Here is a 17,897-nt window from a genome sequence, read left to right on the forward strand (position 1 = left end):
GGCATAGGAAATTATGACTATTATTTGGGAACTGATAAATGTCCATGAAATCTTCACAATTTATGTTCAGAGACTGCAGTAAAGACAAGCATAAGAAATTATAAAGCATTAATTTTAGGAACTGCTAAATGTCCATGAAATCTTCACAATTTATGTTCCTCTGCTGCAGCTCCAGTCGGTCCCTCCGTTCAGGGTACCTGACTTCCTGCAACAATGCTGTCTCCAACTTGTGCCATAACCAGTCTTTAGCAGCTCATTCCATCTAACAAGCCAGCTGCTTCTGGGTGATGGACTGTATGGTAAAACTTCTCAAGTCTGCATGCATGGGCCCATTGCCCACATGCCCATTTACCAAAAAAATGCATCTCCTTGTTAAAATGAAGTTGGATGGTATTCCATGGTGATGGAGAAGTCCATCCATAAATCTACAGTGTACCATCAGAAGCCCTGAGTTCAGGGAAGGCAAATCCATATCCATAGTATCTCCTGTGAGGTCAAAGCATTGTACCCTCCATGACAAAAGAGACTGAATATAGTCAGCCTGTTACCAGGTAGGTGGTAGAAGAATGTGTCATATCAGAGGCTCCCCACCCGTACCTGCTCTGTGATTCCAAGAGATGAGGGACTCCTTCAAAGCTACCATGGAGGCCTTCTGGTTCGCTGTGCTTTTTTTTTTTTTTTTTTTTTTTTGAGACGGAGTCTCACGCTGTCGCCCGGGCTGGAGTGCAGTGGCCGGATCTCAGCTCACTGCAAGCTCCGCCTCCCGGGTTTATGCCATTCTCCTGCCTCAGCCTCCCGAGTAGCTGGGACTACAGGCGCCCACCACCTCGCCCGGCTATTTTTTTGTATTTTTTTAGTAAAGACAGGGTTTCACTGTGTTAGCCAGGATGGTCTCGATCTCCTGACCTCATGATCCGCCCGTCTCGGCCTCCCAAAGTGCTGGGATGACAGGCTTGAGCCACCGCGCCTGGCCCTCCGTGCCTGTCTTAATTGTATGCTCTTAACTTCTTATTTCTCTTATTCCCAAAATATGCTTAAGAGGGCTATAAGAAACAGGTGACCTCAGTTTTAATAATCATTATTGTTGTCATAGTGACTTAAGTGCCTCAGACACTTCATCTCCCAATGCCTTTTCCTCTACCTGCACTTCACTCCATGATGCTATTGGCAATAATCTGAATAACTGTGAGGACACTGCACATCACCGATTACTATATCCCATTCACCCCTGACAAAGAGGTTATCAATGCACTCCTTGAATATACGACCAACCCAATCCCAGAATCCAATTAACTTTTTCTTTTGAAATAATTATAGATTCATAGGAGGTTGCAAAGAAGTATGCAGGGAAGCCCTGTGCTACCTATCTCCATCCCCCCCAAGGTTAACATCTTAAACAACTATAGTACAATATCCAAATCAACAGATAGCACTGGTACAATTCATAAAACTTCTTTAGATTTCACCAGTTACACATGCGCTAATTTTCGTGTATATGGCTCTACGTAATTTTGTCATGTGCAGCTTTGCATAATCACCACCATCATCAAGACAACTTCACTATCACAAGATTCCTTCCTAGTACCCTTCTATGATCCTCTCATTCCAAATACCTGGCATTAAGTAATCTGTTCTTCACCTTTGTTATTTTATGAATGATACATAAATGAAATCATGTGGCATTTATCATTTTGATATGAGCCTTTTTCACTCAACGTAATTTCTTTGAGGGTCAAGTTGCTGCATGCTATCAATACTGGCCAATAGCTTTCCTTAAAAACAAACAAAACCTGTTAAATAGTATTTTATGGTATGGATGTACCCACGGTTTACTTAACCATTGACACATTGAAGGATATTTGGATAGTTTCCAGTTCGAAACTACTATGAATAAAGCTGCTATGAAGATTTATGTAAACATTCTTGTATACATTCTATGTGAAAATGGGTCTTTATTTCTACGGGATAAATGTTCAAGTGTGTAAGTGCTTGGTCATACGGTTACTTGCCAGAGTGGCTGCACCATTTTATAATCTCATCAGCATTGTATAAGTGATCTAGTTTCAACTTCATCCTTTTCAGCACTTGGTGTTATCCTATTTTTCATGTTAGCCATCCTTATAGATGCGTAGTGTTATCTCATTGTGGTTTTAATTTATATCTCTCTAACAGCTACTGATATTTGACACTTTTTTCAGGTGTTGTGTATCTGTATATCCTCTTTAGTGAAATATCTCTTTTGCTGATTTTCTAATTGGATAATTTTTAAACGTTAAGTTTTGAGACTTTTTTATGTATTCCAGGTAAAAGCCTTTGTTGGATTTATGACTTGCAAATATTTCCTGTTAGTCTATAATTTGTCTTTCACAGAACAAAAATTTTGATGAAATCAGATTTATCCATTTTTCCTCTTATAAACTGTGCTTTTGATGTCAAGTCTAAGTACTCTTTGCCCAATCTTAGGTCCTAAAGAATTTCTCTTATTTTCTTTAAGTTTTATAGTGTTATGTTTTACCTTTAAACCTATGGTCCCTTGAGTTTTTATAACTTTAAATATATAATTTTGAGTTTTTTAGTTTTAATATAAGGTGTGAGGTTTAGATCAAGGTACATTTTCAGCTGATGGATGTCTAATTGCTCCAGCATCATTTGTTGAAAAGGCTCTCCTCATCTGCTGAATTGCTTTTGCTTCTGTGTAAATAACTAGGTGTATTTGTGTAGATTTATTTCGAGGTTTTCTACGCCATTCTATCAATCTATGTCTCCTTCTCTCTGCCAATACAGCACACTCTTGATTACAGGACCTGTGTAATAAGCATCTGCATCAGAAAGAGATTCCTTCCGTTTTATTCTTCTTTTTCAAAACTGTTTTAGCTATTTGCATAATCTTTCCTTTTCCATATAATCTTTAGAATAAGACTGTGCCTACAAAAAATTTTGATTGGATTTTGGTAGAAATTGCCTTAAACCAATAGAACAACTTAGGGAGAGGTAACATCGATATTAAGTCTTCCAATCCATGAACATGATAAATCACCTTATTCAGGTTTTCTTTAATTTCTTTCATCAGCCTTTTATAATTTTCATCATATAGATCCTACAAATGTTTTGATACATTTATACCTAAGTAATTTTCTTTGGTGCAAATGTAAATGTACTTCACTTGCTATTTTGGTTTCTACTTGTTTGCTGTCAGTACGCAGAAAACATAAATGACTGCTGTCTATTGATGTTGTGTCCTTCAACCTTACTCACTGATTCTAAAAGTTTTATTACACATTCCTTGAAGTTTTCTGGGTAGACAGTCATGTATCTGCAAATATAGACGGTTTCATTAAATTTCTCATCTACATGCCTTTTCTTTTTCTTGCCTAGAATTGCAGTGGCTGGAAAACTGCAGTACTAAGTTTGTTGCCTAACGATGGCAGGAATGAACATCCTTTCGTTGTTCCTAATCCTAGAGGGAACACACATTTTCAACATTAAGTATGATGCCAGATTTTGTTTCTGTAGATCCTCTTTATAAAACTGAGGAAGTTCCTTTGTTTATGATCTACTGAGAATGATGAGTAAGTGCTGATTTTCATATCAAATGCCTTTTCTAAATGAATTGATACACTCATTTTTTTCTTCTTTAGCCTATTGATACAGTGAATTAAACGGACTTTCCAGTATTGAACCAGTCGTGCATGCCTGAAATAAGTTCCTCATAAAATGTAATCCCAGCTACTCGGGAGGCTGAGGCAGGAGAATCACTTGAACCTAGGAGGCACAGGTGCAGTAAGCTGAGATTGTGCCACTGCACTCCAGCCTAGGTAACAGAGTGAGACTCTGTCTCCAAAAAAAAAAAAGGGTGTTGAGAAGTGTTCCCTCTTCTATTTTCTTTGGAAGAGGTTGTACAAAATCAATCCTTCTTTTGAATGTTCACTAAAATTCTCCAGTGAAACCATCAGGACTTGCAGGTTATCTTTTTCATGGATGCTCTCAGTACAAGTTCAGTATCTTTAATGGTTTCAGAATTACTCATGTTCTCTATTTCATCTTGGCTAAATTTTAGTACTTTCTGATTTTTGAGGAATTTGTCCATTTCTTCCAAGTTGTATTTGAGTAGAGTTGCTCACAGTACTCCTTTTGTTCTCATGGCTGCAGGATCTGTTATGATCTTTTCTCTTTCATTCATATTAGTGGTTTGGGTGTTTTTTTTCTTAGTCAATCTTGTAGATTTATCAATTTTATTATTTTTGAAGGACCAGCTTTTTGTTTCACTAATTTTTCTCTATTGTTTTCCTGTTTACAATTTCATTAATTTCTGCTCTATCATTTCCTTGCTTCTGTTTGCTTTGGATTTAGTTCATTCTAACTTTTCTAGTATCTTGAAGCAGAAACTTAGATTACTGATTTGAGACCTTTCTTTATAATTTAAGCTCTTAGTGCTATATTATTTCCCTCCCAGCATTTCATTAGATGCATCTCAGAGTTTAATTTATTCTGTTTTCATTTTCATTCAATTCTATGTTTTATAAATTTCCTTTGAGAAATCAAGAAAGTAATTCCATTTACAATAGCTACAAAATAAAATACCTAGGAATTAACCAAAAAAGCCAAAGATCACTGCAATGAAACTATAAAACACTGATGCAAGAAACTGAAGAGCACACACAAAATAAAGATAATCCATGTTCATGGATTAGAAAAATCACTATTGTTAAAGTGTTCATATATTTTTACAGTGTTCATGCTACCCAATCTGCAGATTCAATGCAACCCCTATCAAAATACCAGTAATATTCTTCACATATGAAAAAACAATCTTAAAATTTATACAGAACCACAACAAAAGAACCAGAATAGGCAAAGCTCTCCTAAGCAAAAAGAACTAAACCAGAGGAATCACATTACCTGACATCATGTTATACTATAGAGCTATAGTAACAAAAATGGCATGGTACTGGCATAAAAACAGACACATAGACCAGTGAACAGAATAGAGAGCACAGAAATAAATCCAATATATCTATAGTAAATTCATTTTCACACAGGTTCCAATAACATACCTTCAGGAAACGATGGTCTCTTCAAAAATGGTGCTGAGGAAACTGAATATCCATATGCAGAAAAATAAAACTAGGCCCCCAACTTTCCCCATATAAAAAATCAAAATAGATTAAAGATTTAAATCTAGGACCTCACACTACGCAACTACTACAAGAAAACACTGGAGAAACTCTCCAGGACACTGGAGTGGGCAAAGACTTCTTGTGGCAAAGACCGCACAAGCACAAGCAACCAAAGCAAACATGAATAAATAGGATCACATTAAGTTAAAAAGCTTTTGCAAAGTGAAGGAAACAATTAACAAAGAGACAACCCACAGAATGGGAGAAAACATCTGCAAACCATCCATCTGACAAAGGATTAATAACCAGAAGATATAAGGAGCTCAAACTACTCTACGAGAAAAAAAAAATATATATCTAATAATTCAATAAAAATAATGGGCAAAAGATCTGAATAGACATTTCTCAAAAGACATACAAATGGCAAACAGATGTATGAAAAGGTGCTCAAAATCACTGATCATCAGAGAAATGCAAATCAAAACTGCAATGAGGTATCATCTCACCCCAGTTAAAATGGCTTTTATCTATGACAGGCGACAACAAATGCAGCCGAAGATGTTGAGAAAAAGGAACACTTGTACACTGTTGGTGGGAATGTAAATCAGTATAACCGCTAAGGAGAATGGTTTGGAGGTTCCTCAAAAAACTAAAAACACAGCTATCCTACAATCCAGCAATCCCACTCCTAGGTATATACCCAAAAGAAAGGAAATCAGTAAATTGAAGATACATCTGCACTTCTACATTTGTTGCAGCACTATACAAAATAGCCGAGATTTAGAAGCAATCTAAGTGTCCACCAACAGATGAATGGATTAAGAAATGGTTCAATATACACAATGGAGTATCATTCAACCACAAAAAAGAGAATGAGATCCTGTCATTTGCAATAACACAGGAGGAACTGGAGGTCATTATGTTAAGTCAAATAAGCCACTTTCAGAAAGACAAACATCGTATGTTCTCACTTACTTGTAGGAGTTAAAAAATGAAAACAATTGAACTCATGGTGACAGAAAGTAGGAAGATGGTTACCACAGGCTGGGAAAAGTAGTCGGGGTAGAAGGGGGATGGTTAATGGGTACAAACAATAGAAAGAATAAGTAAGGCTGAGTGCAATGGCTCACACCTGTCATCCCAGCACTTTGGGAGGCCAAGGTAGGCAGATCACTTGAGGCCAGGAGTTCAAGACAAGCCTGGCCAACATGTCAAAATCCCATCTCTACAAAAAAATACAAAAATTAGCTGAGCATGGTGGCATGAACCTGTAGTCCCAGCTGCTCTAGAGGCTGAGGTGGGAGGATCACCTAAGCCCAGGGAGGTTGAGGCTATTGTGAGCTGAGATAGTGTCACTGCACTCCAGCCTGGGTGACAGAATGAGACTTGCTTAAAAAAAAAAATTTTTAATTGTACATTTAAAAATAATTTGAAGAGCATAACTGGACTGTCTGAAACACAAAGGACAAATGCTTGAGGTGATGGATGCCCAATTTACCCTGATGTGATTATCACACATTACATGCCTGTATCAAAGTATCACATGTAACCCACAAATATATACACCTAGTTAGTACGTACCCCGTTCTACACACACAAAATTCCTTTGAGACTTCCCCTATTTGAATGTATATTCTTAATGATGTATTCCCTAAGGACAAAAGTAAAACAGAAAAATTTTTTTTAACTGTTTTCAATAATCACATTGTTGGTTAAGGTCTTGGCATTGTTATTGTGACTGTGACGCATGTAAGGTGAGATAAAAGCTAAGCAATTCTGTGACAGTTTATGTCTATCATCCTGATGTCCTGGAGAATTGTAATACCTGACACAGGACAAAGAAGACCTATATTTAAGATAGAAGAGGTTATGAATTTGAACCAGAAGAATCAGTAAAATAATGATGAATTTTCACTTAAAAACAAAACAGATGCATTGAGAGGCCAAAGCGGGCAGATCACTTGAGGCCAGGGGTTCGAGACCAGCCTGGGCAACATGGTAAAACCCTGTCTCTACTAAAAATACAACTAGCCAGGTGTGGTAGCACATGCCTGTAGTCCCAGCTACTTGAGAGGTTGAGGCACGAGAAATCACTTGAACCCGGAAGGCTGAGGCTACAGTGAGCCAGGATTGTGCCACTGCACTCCAGCCTGGGCAACAGAGTGAGAACCCTGGTCTAGAAAACAAAACATACACTTCAAGTTCCATCTATGGGAAAGTAATAACCAGCCCAGAAGCAATGAACACCCCTAATTAGCCACTGTTCTTTAGAGAAATAGCTGACCCCAGGTCTGGAGAAGTGAGCCTGAAACATCTTGACATACAGGTAACTACTAGTAGAAATGAGGAATCAAATCCAATGTGGGACATATGAGGATCAATAACACTAATACTGCAGAGGTTTCAAACATCAAGTATGTTAAAATTCACAAGTTCATACTAATGCTTAAGAAAAAAATTTATCACAGTTGGTAGATGCCAAAGAATCAACTCATTCTGAAAAAAACAGGTAAGTAAAGGAAAAACATCCCATATCTGTGTGTTTCTTACACAAACCGTACCACTAAGTAGCCAAAGAGCAGATGAGGGAGAGTTTCTCCTTGCAGAGAAATATTCCTGCTTACACATGAAACAGGGATATAGAATTAAGATATCATTATTTTGCAACCCCTAATGAATAAGTGGATCAAAACTAAGCATCAGCTGCTACTCAAACCCAAAGAAGGCAATCCGTTTGCGCCTCCTATCAGGAAGACCACATCACTGCCTAAAGTAGTCTTATCAAAAAGAAAGAAAAAAACAAACTCTAATCAAGTGTCTATATTCACTCACCAATTTATAAGCTACGGAGAGGGCAAGGGACACATTAAAGGTACTACATGGTTGCAAGCAACAAAGTCAGACCTGGGGAAATCTGTCAACAGTGCTTCTCAAACTACGTGCTTCATCAGTTTTCTTTTTCTCCCTAATTTTCAATTAACTATAGACCAATTATTCTGTAAAGTACCAAAAAAAAAAAAAGACAAAAATTTAAAAAGCCCCACAAAAACATACAAACTCCATTTTTAATTGTAAGATTCAATAAACGAATATAAAATCACTGTCAAAATGTTTCTAGAAACTCTCAATTTCCGTACTTAAGTAATCATAAACTAGTACTACAGTTTCTGATCTGGCACTGCACTGGGTCCAAAGACATCTGGAGCAGCACTGCTTGGCAGAGTCAAGAATCTAGTTTCTATATCAAATAAATTACAAGGAGGGAAGGAGGTAAGGAGGGAGGGAGGGAGGGAGGGAAGAACCTATATATTCAAAATGGTATAATTTAAAAGACCTACCAGCCAGTCACAATGTATGGATCTTATCTGAATCTGGATTCAGACTTAGTAAAGCAAATACCACAAAAAAAAAAGACTTATGAAACAGCTGAAAATCTGAACCAAACTATAAAATAAGAGAGATTTTTAATGGTACTGGTTATGTTAAAAAGAACCCTTATCCATTTTAGAAATACACAATTAACGAGTAAAACATACTGAGATTTAAAGTAATACAAGAGAGCTGGGAGTGGAGATACACACACACAAACATAACTGGCCTTCAGTTGATAATTATTGAAACTAGTGTATGAGGGTAATTATCTTATTGTCTTAATATGCTTGACATTTTCCACAATCAAATAACAAATTAGTAAAATTAAAAATTTAAGTTTTAAAAACCTGACTCCCCTATAAATGTTTTTTAAAGAAGAATTAAAAACGAGTAAGTTTGGAGAGGCAAGTTTCCACAGCATTCTAATGCCAGAAAGGGTAATAAAATCTAAAAACTTTTATAGAGAGCATCATGAATGTAAACTTTTTTTGCCTTGGAGTCTAGATGCTGAGTTCAAAACCAGCCTGACCAACCTGGAGAAAGCCCGTCTCTACTAAAAAGAAATAAAAATTAAAAAATACAAAATTAGCCAGGTGTGATGGCACACGCATGTAGGCCCAGCTACTCGGGAGGCTGAGGCTGAAGAATCGCTTGAACCCCGGAGGTACAGGTTGCAGTGGGCCAAGATCACGCCACTGCACTCCAGCCTAGGCAACAAGAGCGAAACTCTGTCTCAAAAAAAAAAAAAAGAAAATTAAGTCAGCTGCAATCCTAGTTACATCCCTCAATCAACTAATAAGCAGAAACTACTATGTATATGATGTTCCATTTGTGTGGTGTGACTAAAGGAGGCAGATTTTTCTGAAAATGTCAAGAACAATACTAAAATTATATGCAAAGAGCACGTTTATTTTCTGAAAACCTCATATAAATCTTTTGTATTTGAAGCCCTGTGATAAAAATTACCAGCATTAAGTGCAAAAAGTCCCAGAGAAAAACATTATTTATAATGTATAATTAATGGTCAACATTGGTCACTAGGATAAAACACAAAAATCACCCCTGCCATTTTTATACTTTAGCAGCTCCTCCTCTCATTCTAATTTAGAATCCCAATTTCAAAAGACTGATCCAAACAAGATTAAAGAAGTTTATAACTTCCCTAGTTGCAAAAGTTCCAAAAGCAAGCTGAGGAGAAAGGAAGATTCTTTAAAAGTAAGATTCTTATTCACTATGACTGTGTTTCTGTAGTTTACAGGCACCTTATTCTACAATCTTTTAACAGCTCTTCTCCCTCTGATTATCCGTATTCACCTATAAGGTTTTAATTCCAACAAACTCTTGAAAGATTCACCTATAAGGTTTTAAAACAGTGAGTTTCATAGGAGGTGACAAAGAGGTGCTGTCTTTTGTTCTCCAAGTCCTTCAAAGCTGACTGTGTTGTCTCTCTCGTGCTGTGATGGAAATAAGAGATCTAAAAAAAGTAGGGGTTTTGTTGTTGTTGTTCCCCTCCATTCATCCTCTTTGTATTATTAATTGGTGTACTCTATCTTGAGGCATCAAATACTAAAACAATTATAAGTAAGCAGACTATGCCTGAAGAATGGCTCAATCTAAAAACTTAAAAGTATAGGGCTATTTCCATCACCTGCTAGCCATTCAATTATTTTTTGTGCCCTTAAAACCTCTTATAAACATATTCAACTATAATTCAAATGGTTTAAAAAGCTACTCTGGTGGTCCACAGAAGTAATAGCTGCTCTGCGGATTCAAGCTAATAACAAATGACCAGCTTGGTGTTACCTTAAATGGGTTCTGGCAGAAACAGCAAGTGTTACCAGAAACAGAAAAAATACCTTTCCAATACATATAAAAATCAAGCAAAGTTTCATTCAAACCTATCTGGGGAAAACATGCTGTAATCTAATTTTATCCAGAAAAAAACTGAATTTTAAGAAACCTATGACCTGTATATACATGAATGGTTGAAGCCAAGTAAAATACTGTCATGCTATGACTTCCAGTGATACATGAAGAATCCCCAAACATCCCAAATCACAGGAGTTGTAGTGAAAAACTTTTGTCTGCAATAAGAGGCAAGCAAGTCTTTAAAAAATCAGCCACAAACACAGATGGTATTTTAAATATACAGTAGGAACATTTATTTTAACACTTCTAAAAGATATTTCTCCATGCCTGATGATTTGATATAAAAATCAAACCCATCATACTTTCCCCATCAGTCTCTCTACATTTAGGGCAATCAGAAATTTGTACAACACGAATATTTGCTTCTGAAACGAAAATTACAAATTAAATGATAACAAAAATACACAAATCAACTGGACCCTAAACAAATTTCTAGTATAATTCTTTCCACTTTCCCCCAATCACCTAGAGCTTCTTTCTTCAGCCTCATTCTGCTCCTTTTCCTTTCTTTGCTTGGCCATGAATTTCTGTTAAAAGCAATTTGCAATATAAAATACTTATTAGACATTATTTTGCTATGTGTGCAAACTTATCTACTGTATATTTATAATTTAAAAGAAACTGATCCTGCAAAGTATTATAAACACAGTGCCTTATATAAACATTTCTTCCTTTCATTCATCAGTCATTTGATGTTTATGATACACCAGGTATTACGCTTGGTGCCTGAGGATTCAGTGGGCAACAGGACAGATAGGATCTTTTATACCATAGAGCTTACACTCTCATGGGAGAAGAGAAACAATAAAATAAAAAAATAAAATAGTTTGGGGGTGGTGGTAAGCACTTTAAAGACACAGCAACAAGGTAACTGAGGTTGAACTTTTTGGGGGGTTCTACTTAGCTAGGTCTTTCTTAAGCAAAGACCTTTCTGGGGAACTGATATTTGAGACAAAAAACATGAAGAACTGGCCATGCAAGTAAGACTGGGAGGGGGCAAAACAACAGCAATATAAAGGTGCAAAGGCAGCAATGGGCCTCTCATGTATGACAAACAGAACAAAGAGAGCCAGAAAAGCTGAAACACAGAATGCAAAAAAAAAAAAAAACTGAGTTCAGAGAAGTAGAAAAGAATCAGATCATGCAGGGCTTTAAAGACCCAAAATAAGAAGTTTGGATATTAGACCAAGTGCAATATGAAGCTACTAGAAGGTTTTAAATGGAAAAGTGACACAACGAACTAAGTTAAGCACATAGGTAGCAAAGCACAATGTATAAGAGCTTGGGCCTAGAATGAAATAGAGCTGAGTTCAAATCCTAGGTCTGCTACTTACTAGCTATGTGCCCTTGGGTTTAGATACGTAACCTCCTTAAGTCTGTTTTCTCATCCTTAAAATTGAAATAATAGCATCTACCTCATGAAGTTGATGAGGAGACTAAATAAGCATCCGGCATAGAACAGCTCAATAAACAAACATTAGATGAGTGTCTGTGCCACAAATTCAACAGAGAGGATGTACAAAATTCTCAAATATTCAGCAGGAACTAGAACCACCACTTCAATTATGGCTAATGACGATTCTCTAGAGTAACACTTCTTAAAGATGAGTACAATTTAAAAGGTTTTGTGATTAAATCAGTTTAATAAATGAGTTGCATGAAGTTAAGCGGATTCATTTAGGCTAGACAATTTAGAAACTTTAATAAAGTGCTAATGTCTACATGACTGAAGAGGTCATCAAAATACGCAGTTTCTTTAATAATGGAATGTCATATGAGACTTAGTGATCTGCAGAATCTACTCTGGCAAATGTTGCTGTTCAAGGAAAAGGAATAAAGACTAGAAATTACAGGCAAGGTACACTGAAAGAGAAAACAGGACTTAAGAGGAATAAACTGGCATAAACATTCTCCTAAAGGGGGGGGAAAATGTACGTTTGGGGTGGATAAATAATTTGATTCTAAGACAATTAACAACACCTCAATATTTTTAAATTTTAATTTTTAAGAATTTTAAAATTCTTTAAATTTTAAAAATTACCTCAGTATTTTGCTTATGACGTGTACTCTTGCAGTGATTTGTCATTGCTTTTTCACCTGAGTAGAATAGGGAACAAATTGGACAGAAGAATCCAGCCTTAGGTACGAGAAAGTCTAATTCTAGGGGATAAGAAAATAAGAAAATTAACAATAATTAATCTCCAGTTGTGTTCATCAATTTATTTATTTGAGACGAAGTCTCACTCTGTCGTCCAGGCTGGAGTGCAGTGGTGCGATCTCAGCTCATTGCAACCTCTGCCTCCTGGGTTCAAGTGATTCTCCTGTCTCAGCCTCCCACGTAGCTATGATTATAGGTGCACGCCACCACGCCCGGCTAATTTTGTATTTTCAGTAGAGATGGGTTTTTACCATGTTGCCCAGGCTGGTCTCGAACTCCCGACCTCCCCTATAGGATCTGCCTGCCTTGGACTCCGAAAGTGCTGGGATTACAGGCGTGAGCCACCACAATGGGCCTTCATCAATTTATTTAAACATGACAAAAATATTAAGCAGAGTATATACTTAAATATAAGAACAGTACACACTGCTATAAATTTAGGGATCAATAGTAGTAATTTTAATCAGAAAACGTAAGTTTTTATTTCGTTAACACATTCTATAATATTCCAGAGCCTCTAGGGAAAGGCAGTATGCCACTGCTTTGGTATAATGCCAAGTTGAATAGATTCCCAAGGAGAATCTTCAGATAACAAAGAACTGTTCAATAATCCTTCAGAATACCAAGTCATTACATAAGAACCTAACAGTTCGGTGGCTCACGCCTGTAATCCTAGCACTTTGGGAGGCCGAGGCGGGCGGATCACGAGGTCAGGAGAGCGAGACCATCCTGGTTAACACGGTGAAACCCCATTTCTACTAAAAATACAAAAAATTAGCCAGGCGTGGTGGCGGGCACCTGTAGTCCCAGCTACTCGGGAGGCTGTCGCAGGAGAACGGCATGAACCCGGGAGGCGGAGCCTGCAGTGAGCCAAGATTGCGTCACTGCACTCCAGCCTGGGCAACAGAGTGAGACTCTGTCTCAAGAAAAAAAAAAAAAAAAAAAAAAAAAAGAACCTAACAGTTGAGGTGGCTCCAGCCTGTAATCCCAGCACTTTGGGAGGCCAAGGTAGGCAGACTGCTTGAGCTCAGGGGTTTGAGAGCAGCCTGAGCAACAAGGTGAAACCCTGTATCTACCAAAAATACAAAAATTAGCCAGGTGTGGTGGTAGATGACTGTAGTCCCAGCTACTCAGGAGGCTGAGGTGAGAGGACTGCTTGAGCCTGGGAGTTAGCTGAGATCACATCACTGCACTCCAGCCTGGGCGACAGAGTGAGACCCTGTCTCAAAATAAAATACAATAAAAATAAACCTTTTAGGAATCCCGTTAAAATAAAAGAGAGAGAAGAGGTAGAATGTTGGGCAACTGTCTGATTGAGGAGTATGCTGGCTGAATAAGGTCCCCCTCAGCTCACCTTAGCTGACCATGAACAAAGTCGGCTAGCAAAGACTTTCAGCATGTTCTGCTTAACTGGAGTGACTTTCTGCCTGGGCAAGTATAACTCAATTCTCACCACCAGAGTGGCAAAGAAAGTACCAGGAATAAAACAGGAGATACATCCCAGATTTCAAGAGTGCAGTAAAAATATCCTTCTCAGGTAAAAACAGCCCAGTAAGCTGTCTTCAAAAATGCCACTGTGTAAAACATGCAAATTTCCACTATTAAATGACAGTGCAGGCAAGGTTACCCAATTACTCATCTGAACAACAGAATACTCATTATGGTGTTGAATTTTTATTTCATATAGGTAAGAAAAAAATGTCATTTTAACTTTACCCTCAGGGACATCAGATGCCACTGATTTGCCTGAAGAAGAGTCTTCAGTCTTCTTGCGTTTTCGCTCTGGTTCTGAATCCTTTAATCCAGATTCCTCATCGACTAAAATTTTTCAAGGAAAAAAAGCTATTCAGAATAGATTTACAGACTTTGTAAAGTTAACATTGGATAATTCTTACCTTAACACTCAGAGAAAACCTCCCTTGGTTAATCCCATCTGGCCATTCTTTGCACAATGTTCTCCAAGATTCTTTAATGTGAGGAATAAATGGGTAAATCCATTCAAATGGATTTAGGAATACAGTCTAAAGCTAACAGCAAATTTTATTTATATATGTTCCAGGCAGAATTTAAAGACTAATACAAGTCCTATCGTTACTGGCAAGAGAACTTATATATGCAAAGTGCTAAGGTGAGCAGAGTGGAGATTAAGGGAAAAGGGTACCAGCAGAAACTGATTCCATGGCCCAATACTGAGGCCCTTCCAACCTAGAAAATTGAGCCTAAACTGATAGCCTAAGACCCCTGTTAGAATCACAAGTAAAATTATTAATATAAATGTTAAAGCCCACCAAAGTGAGTAACACGTAAGCAGCACTCAATGTTAGCAGACTGCATACTATGATCTTGGGGACAGACAAAAATGAAGACTGATTCCAAGCAATTCTGATTACCCTCAGTAGCTGAAATGCCTTACTGTTGCCTAATACTTGACAAAACCCTTTTACATATATAATCATTTAGCTTTTATCTCATGTAAGATAGGCAGGTCAAATCATTATTATCCCATCCCTACTTCTTCAGAGATGGAGAAAGCACAATCAAAAGAGGTAATAAACAGATATGCCCAAGGTTGCATAGCTAGTGAGTGACACAGGGTGGAACGAAGACTTTGTGACTTCAAGTTCAGTGTTCCCTCCATACATCTGGGCTACTCTTTAGTATTCCCTGAGGGGATGGCCAGGAACTTTGAAATCATTACTTACTCTTACTCTTCACATTTTACTGATCAAGTCCTACAGTCAATAAGAAAAAGGTATCAACCTTTTCTTAACTTGATGGTTAAAATAATCTGGTTTCCTTGCCTCCAATCTCTTTCTATAATTGTTTATTTCTTCATCAGGGTAATAAACTTTTCCAAACGTATCTGTTCCTGCCACTCCAAAGGCACATTTATCTTAATAATATATAACATATATTAAAATTATATAATTAAAATAAATTAAAATAAATGATTTAGGTTTACAATTGTGTGGAAAAATGACTTTTTCTTAAGCTGGGTCCTTTTGTCAAAACATATTGTTCATTAGCAGAAATATACTGTTACGTAAGCAGTAACTAAATCATCCTTTTATATTACTTGGTTGCAATGAGGTAGTTCTAAGCAAGCTGATTGCTAAAGTTGCCCTACCATACAGAAATTCTGAAGTCTGGGAGTGACCTCGTGAAATCATGCGAGAATCTAATTACTGAACTACCACCTATAGCTTGGTTATCAAAGATTGGTTATGGAAAAGAATAGACAAGGAAGAAGGAATACCCACTTGACATGACTTGGCAAAGAGCTTCAAGAGAGGGTATAATCAAAAGTAACCAATCATGTGGAAAAGTCGAGTAAGACTAACTTAAGAAGAAAACACTTTAAAAAATCACGTTTGACAACAACCTATTGGGGGTCATCAACATCATTTTCAGGAAGGCGGCAGGAGAAAGAAACCAAAATACATCCAGTTCAATGGGAAATTAAGACGTAAAAGTAGGTGGTTCTTTCTAGATGTTTTGCTCTAAAAGCAAGGAGGAAAGATAGAGCTAGAGAGATTTCAAGGTCAAAGGGATATTTCTTTCAATGGGAAAAACTTGGCCAAATTTTATGTGTACAAAGCAAAATATAAGTTGGTAGACAAGGGAGATCCTAGATTTACTCTGGGAAATAAAAACGAAAGCAAGGACATCCAGTGAGAAACGGGCTAGGTGATGTATAGTGGGGAAAAAGCTACTTTTACATCTGGTTAGGAAATAGTAAAGGAAGGAGACCTCTAATATATTGGGAGCAGCACTGACAGCCCACCTGAAATCAAATTCAATTAACTCCTTGGACCAAATCATACTTGGTAAGTTTTCTTTAGAGAAGACAGGATAGGAAAGAAAGAGGGCAATGAGGGTGCTACAAAAAGAATGGTAAAAGTGATATCCTTATAGTGCTCTATTTAAATCATACTGGTAAGCTGATTTTTTGCTTAACCTCTCTGAATCAATAAACCCCTTGAGAGCAGGAGCTATGTACTTTCGTCTACCCTTTTTAACACTGTTATGAAAGATGCCCAATACAATGAATATGACAAATATTTGGTTGAGTGACTAAAGTATTATCTCTCACTAGACATTTCCTTATTTGTTTCAAGTTAAATTTTATAAATGCTATTAAGATTTCTTGTTTAATTCATTGGCTGGCTGCTTAGAAGCATCCATATAGCAAGGTCCACAAATAATAGCCAGTTAATAAATAATTTCTCTCTGATGCTGCAACATGGTCAGAAAACCTTTCGAAGATCATTTCCTCTAATCTGTCACATTCTAATATCAATAATCCATTCTCTCTACATTACAAAGATCAAAATCTTACCCACATCTAATAACTATAGTTGTCGTTTCCCACCCCTGCTCCATTCCACTGATTTTCTACTTTTCTTCTTAGCTAGATCTGTAAAACTTCAACTACTCTCTTGTGTTGTGTAACTTTCCTTCCCATTCCAACAATCCTGCTTTACCTTCACTCATCTGGAAGGCCTCTTCACCTTTTGCTGGTTCTGTCACAACAGCTTTTTCTGATGGCAGAGTTTTCCCAATTCTAACTCTCTTGGTTGGAGTTTTAGCTTTAAAAAGAAAGTCCTAATTTATTGCTCTAGTAACAGATTTTAAATTGCTTTAAATTAAACATATTATACTGTCCGAATCACCATTATACATTTTTGCAAAAAATACCCAAATCTGGGTGGGAAGCCTACTGCTAATATAAAATAGAAGAATTCTATTTTAAAATACTCAGTTTAATCTAAGCATTTCCTTTTGTTCCCAGTTATCATTTTCCAAATAACTATGCTTTTCTAACTTCTTTTCTTATGGTGTCTGTTTTCCTAATTTGTTCCATAAGCCTGTGGGACCTTCCTAGTATTTTATTCTTAGTTGAATTAAATCTTTCAGGTTTTTCTTCTTCTTTTTGGAGACAAAGTGGCTCACACTGTTACCAAGGCTGGAGTGCAGTGGCACAACCATAGCTCGTCACAACCTCGACCTTCAGGGCTCAAGTGATCCTCTCGCCTCAGTCTCCAAAGCAGCTGGGACCACAGACGCATGCCACTGTCCCTGGCTCATTTTTTAATTTTTTGTACAGATGGAGTCTTGCTAGGCTGCCCAGACTGGTGTCACACGCCTGGCCTCAAGCGATCCTCCCACTTCGGCTTCCCAAAGTGCTGAGACTACAGATGTGAGCCACAATACTTGGCTTCAAGATTTTCTTAATGGAAATTATGTTTATCTCCCTCAAGCTCGGAAAGTGAGCTGCCCTACTATTCTGTATCATTACCATATTACTTTAAAATAAAATA

At 37.3% G+C, this 17,897-nt stretch overlaps 2 protein-coding genes across 7 annotated transcripts in view; one reads left to right on the top strand and one right to left on the bottom strand.

The window, feature by feature from the left end:
• The window catches only part of PAIP2B (poly(A) binding protein interacting protein 2B), a 577,567-nt gene that overhangs the window by 322,119 nt on the left and 237,551 nt on the right, over positions 1–17,897 (top strand). The gene's annotated exons all lie outside the window — the stretch shown is intronic.
• Positions 10,625–17,897, bottom strand: part of ZNF638 (zinc finger protein 638) — a 154,216-nt gene continuing 146,943 nt past the window's right edge. For 5 of the 6 annotated variants that reach the window (XM_050754360.1, XM_050754359.1, XM_050754363.1 and 2 more), the window contains 4 exons: positions 17,061–17,165; positions 14,293–14,394; positions 12,460–12,578; positions 10,625–10,945 (listed from right to left, as the gene is read on the bottom strand). In XM_050754360.1, coding sequence (XP_050610317.1) covers positions 10,880–10,945; positions 12,460–12,578; positions 14,293–14,394; positions 17,061–17,165 — 392 coding nt within the window. In that variant the 3' untranslated portion in view covers positions 10,625–10,879. The remainder of the gene's footprint in view (positions 10,946–12,459; positions 12,579–14,292; positions 14,395–17,060; positions 17,166–17,897) is intronic. The other variant, XM_050754361.1, reaches the window with a different exon arrangement.

The sequence above is a fragment of the Macaca thibetana genome, chromosome 13 (assembly GCF_024542745.1).
Source record: "Macaca thibetana thibetana isolate TM-01 chromosome 13, ASM2454274v1, whole genome shotgun sequence".
In the NCBI taxonomy this organism is placed as follows: Eukaryota; Metazoa; Chordata; class Mammalia; order Primates; family Cercopithecidae; genus Macaca; species Macaca thibetana.